Below are 2,041 nucleotides of genomic sequence, written 5' to 3' on the forward strand. Positions count from 1 at the left end.
AGGAAACAAAAGAAGCCTTAAAACTGTTAATGCACCCACATTATTTRGAAGTGGGAGTGAAGATRCTGAAAATGCCTTCAACATTATGTGTGGATGAAATCTGACTGGAACTGKGAATAAAAATTTTAGTCACCCCTGTTCCCATGTCTGCAGTGTTGTCAGTCAGGGCTGACTCCTCTGGAGCCCACRGGCAGAGGCCCCTGCTCCTCATGTCAAATTCAGCCAGCACAATCCAGAGCTCAAGCAAYGGAGCTCAGTGAYRGTGCTGCTGATAGGGGGATAGGTAATGTGCATGTGTTTGGGAGGGTTTTATGAGAAAGTTTTGCTCAGAAAAGCCTGTCCTCATTTACCTCTGTATCTTCTTCCTTGGACAGCCCCGAATGCCTGCAGGGAGTGAAATGTCCAACAGCAGCTCCCTCAACGAGTTCCTCCTCCTGGCATTTGCGGACACGCGGGAGCTGCAGCTCTTGCACTTCTCGCTCTTCCTGGGCATCTACCTGGCTGCCCTCATGGGCAACGGCCTCATCATCACAGCTGTAGCCTGCAACCACCGCCTCCACAACCCCATGTACTTCTTCCTCCTCAACCTCTCCTTCCTTGACCTTGGCACCATCTCCACCACAGTCCCCAAATCCATGGCCAATTCCCTGATGGACACCAGGGCCATTTCCTACTCAGGATGTGCTGCCCAGATATTTTTCTTCTTTTTCTTCATTTCAGCAGAATATTATCTCCTCACAGTCATGGCCTACGACCGCTTTGTTGCCATCTGCAGACCCCTGCACTATGGGACCCTCATGGGCAGCAGAGCTTGTGTCCAAATGGCAGCAGCTGCCTGGGCCAGTGGTTTTCTCTATGCTCTCCTGCACACTGCTAATACATTTTCCATACCACTGTGCCAAGGCAACACAGTGGACCAGTTCTTCTGTGAAATCCCACAAATCCTCAAGCCCTCCTGCTCAGACGTCTACCTCAGCGAAGTTGGGCTGCTTGCAGTTAGTGCCTGTTTAGCCTTTGGGTGCTTTGTCTTCATTGTGCTGTCCTACGTGCAGATCTTCACTGCTGTGCTGAGGATCCCCTCTGAGCAGGGTCGGCACAAAGCCTTTTCCACGTGCATCCCTCACCTGGCCGTGGTCTCCTTATTTGTCTGCACTGGCATATTTGCCTACGTGAAGCCCCCCTCCCTCTCCTCCCCAGCTCTGGATCTGGTGGTGACTGTTCTGTACTCAGTGGTGCCTCCAACAATGAACCCCCTCATCTACAGCATGAGGAACAAGGAGCTCCAAGACACAGTGAGGAAACTGATTCACCTGTTAGTATTTCAGCATCAATAAGTTGCCCATCCCTCTTCACAAGTGATTTCCCATTCATCTCAGACAACTTGTATGCTTGGGGAATTCTCTCTGTGATAATCATGTTTGTGCTGAAGTGCTTGAATTCATCCCACTTCTGCAGAGGCATGAACCCAGTCTGTCTAACTGAGATACCTGCTGTGAATGTGTCTGTCACTGTGTCAGACCTGGCTTCACTCTAATTAAAGAGGAATTCTTCATTGCAATGCTTAAAGGTTGGGCCAGTCTTCCAAAGCAGGAGACAAGAATGCACTCAAGGACTTTCACCTGGGAGGGGAATGTTGCTTTTCTGGGGCTTTCCTTGGGCTCAAGGCGATGAGCTCATAGGTGATGCATTAGGGAAGGAGGGCAGGATTCAGCTCTCACTTGTGGGTGCCCAGTGCTCCTGGAGGTGGTGAATGGTCAAGCCGTATCTCCCAAATGWCATGGCTGGAGAGTGATGCCTGTCCTTCTCAAAAGGAGTATGGAGCCCCCAAGAGAGCACCAAGCATCTCCAAGGGCACTATGTGCCTACGGGACAATGGTGCTTCACAAAGTCAAGTGGAGTCAGCCAAAGGTAAAGGGCAAAAGCAATGAATGTCCAGGCTAGTGAGAGCCCTGCAATCCCACAAGAGGCAGTGGGGACCTTGCAGGCAGAGGGAAGGGAGCCTGGAGAGTTCTTCATGTCAGCCTCAATGGAAGCCTTGGGC

The 2,041-nt window shown here is 51.0% G+C and overlaps 1 protein-coding gene across 1 annotated transcript; it reads left to right on the forward strand.

Moving 5' to 3' along the window:
* Nucleotides 1-398: 398 nt before the first annotated feature.
* Nucleotides 399-1,334, forward strand: LOC112963812 (olfactory receptor 14C36-like). The gene has a single exon (XM_026061203.1). It carries the CDS (start codon nucleotides 399-401, stop codon nucleotides 1,332-1,334), a length of 936 nt encoding a protein of 311 aa, XP_025916988.1.
* The last annotated feature ends 707 nt before the right edge of the window (nucleotides 1,335-2,041 follow it).

The sequence above is a fragment of the Apteryx rowi genome, unplaced genomic scaffold (assembly GCF_003343035.1).
Source record: "Apteryx rowi isolate R43461 unplaced genomic scaffold, aptRow1 scaffold_1778, whole genome shotgun sequence".
NCBI lineage: Eukaryota > Metazoa > Chordata > Aves > Apterygiformes > Apterygidae > Apteryx > Apteryx rowi.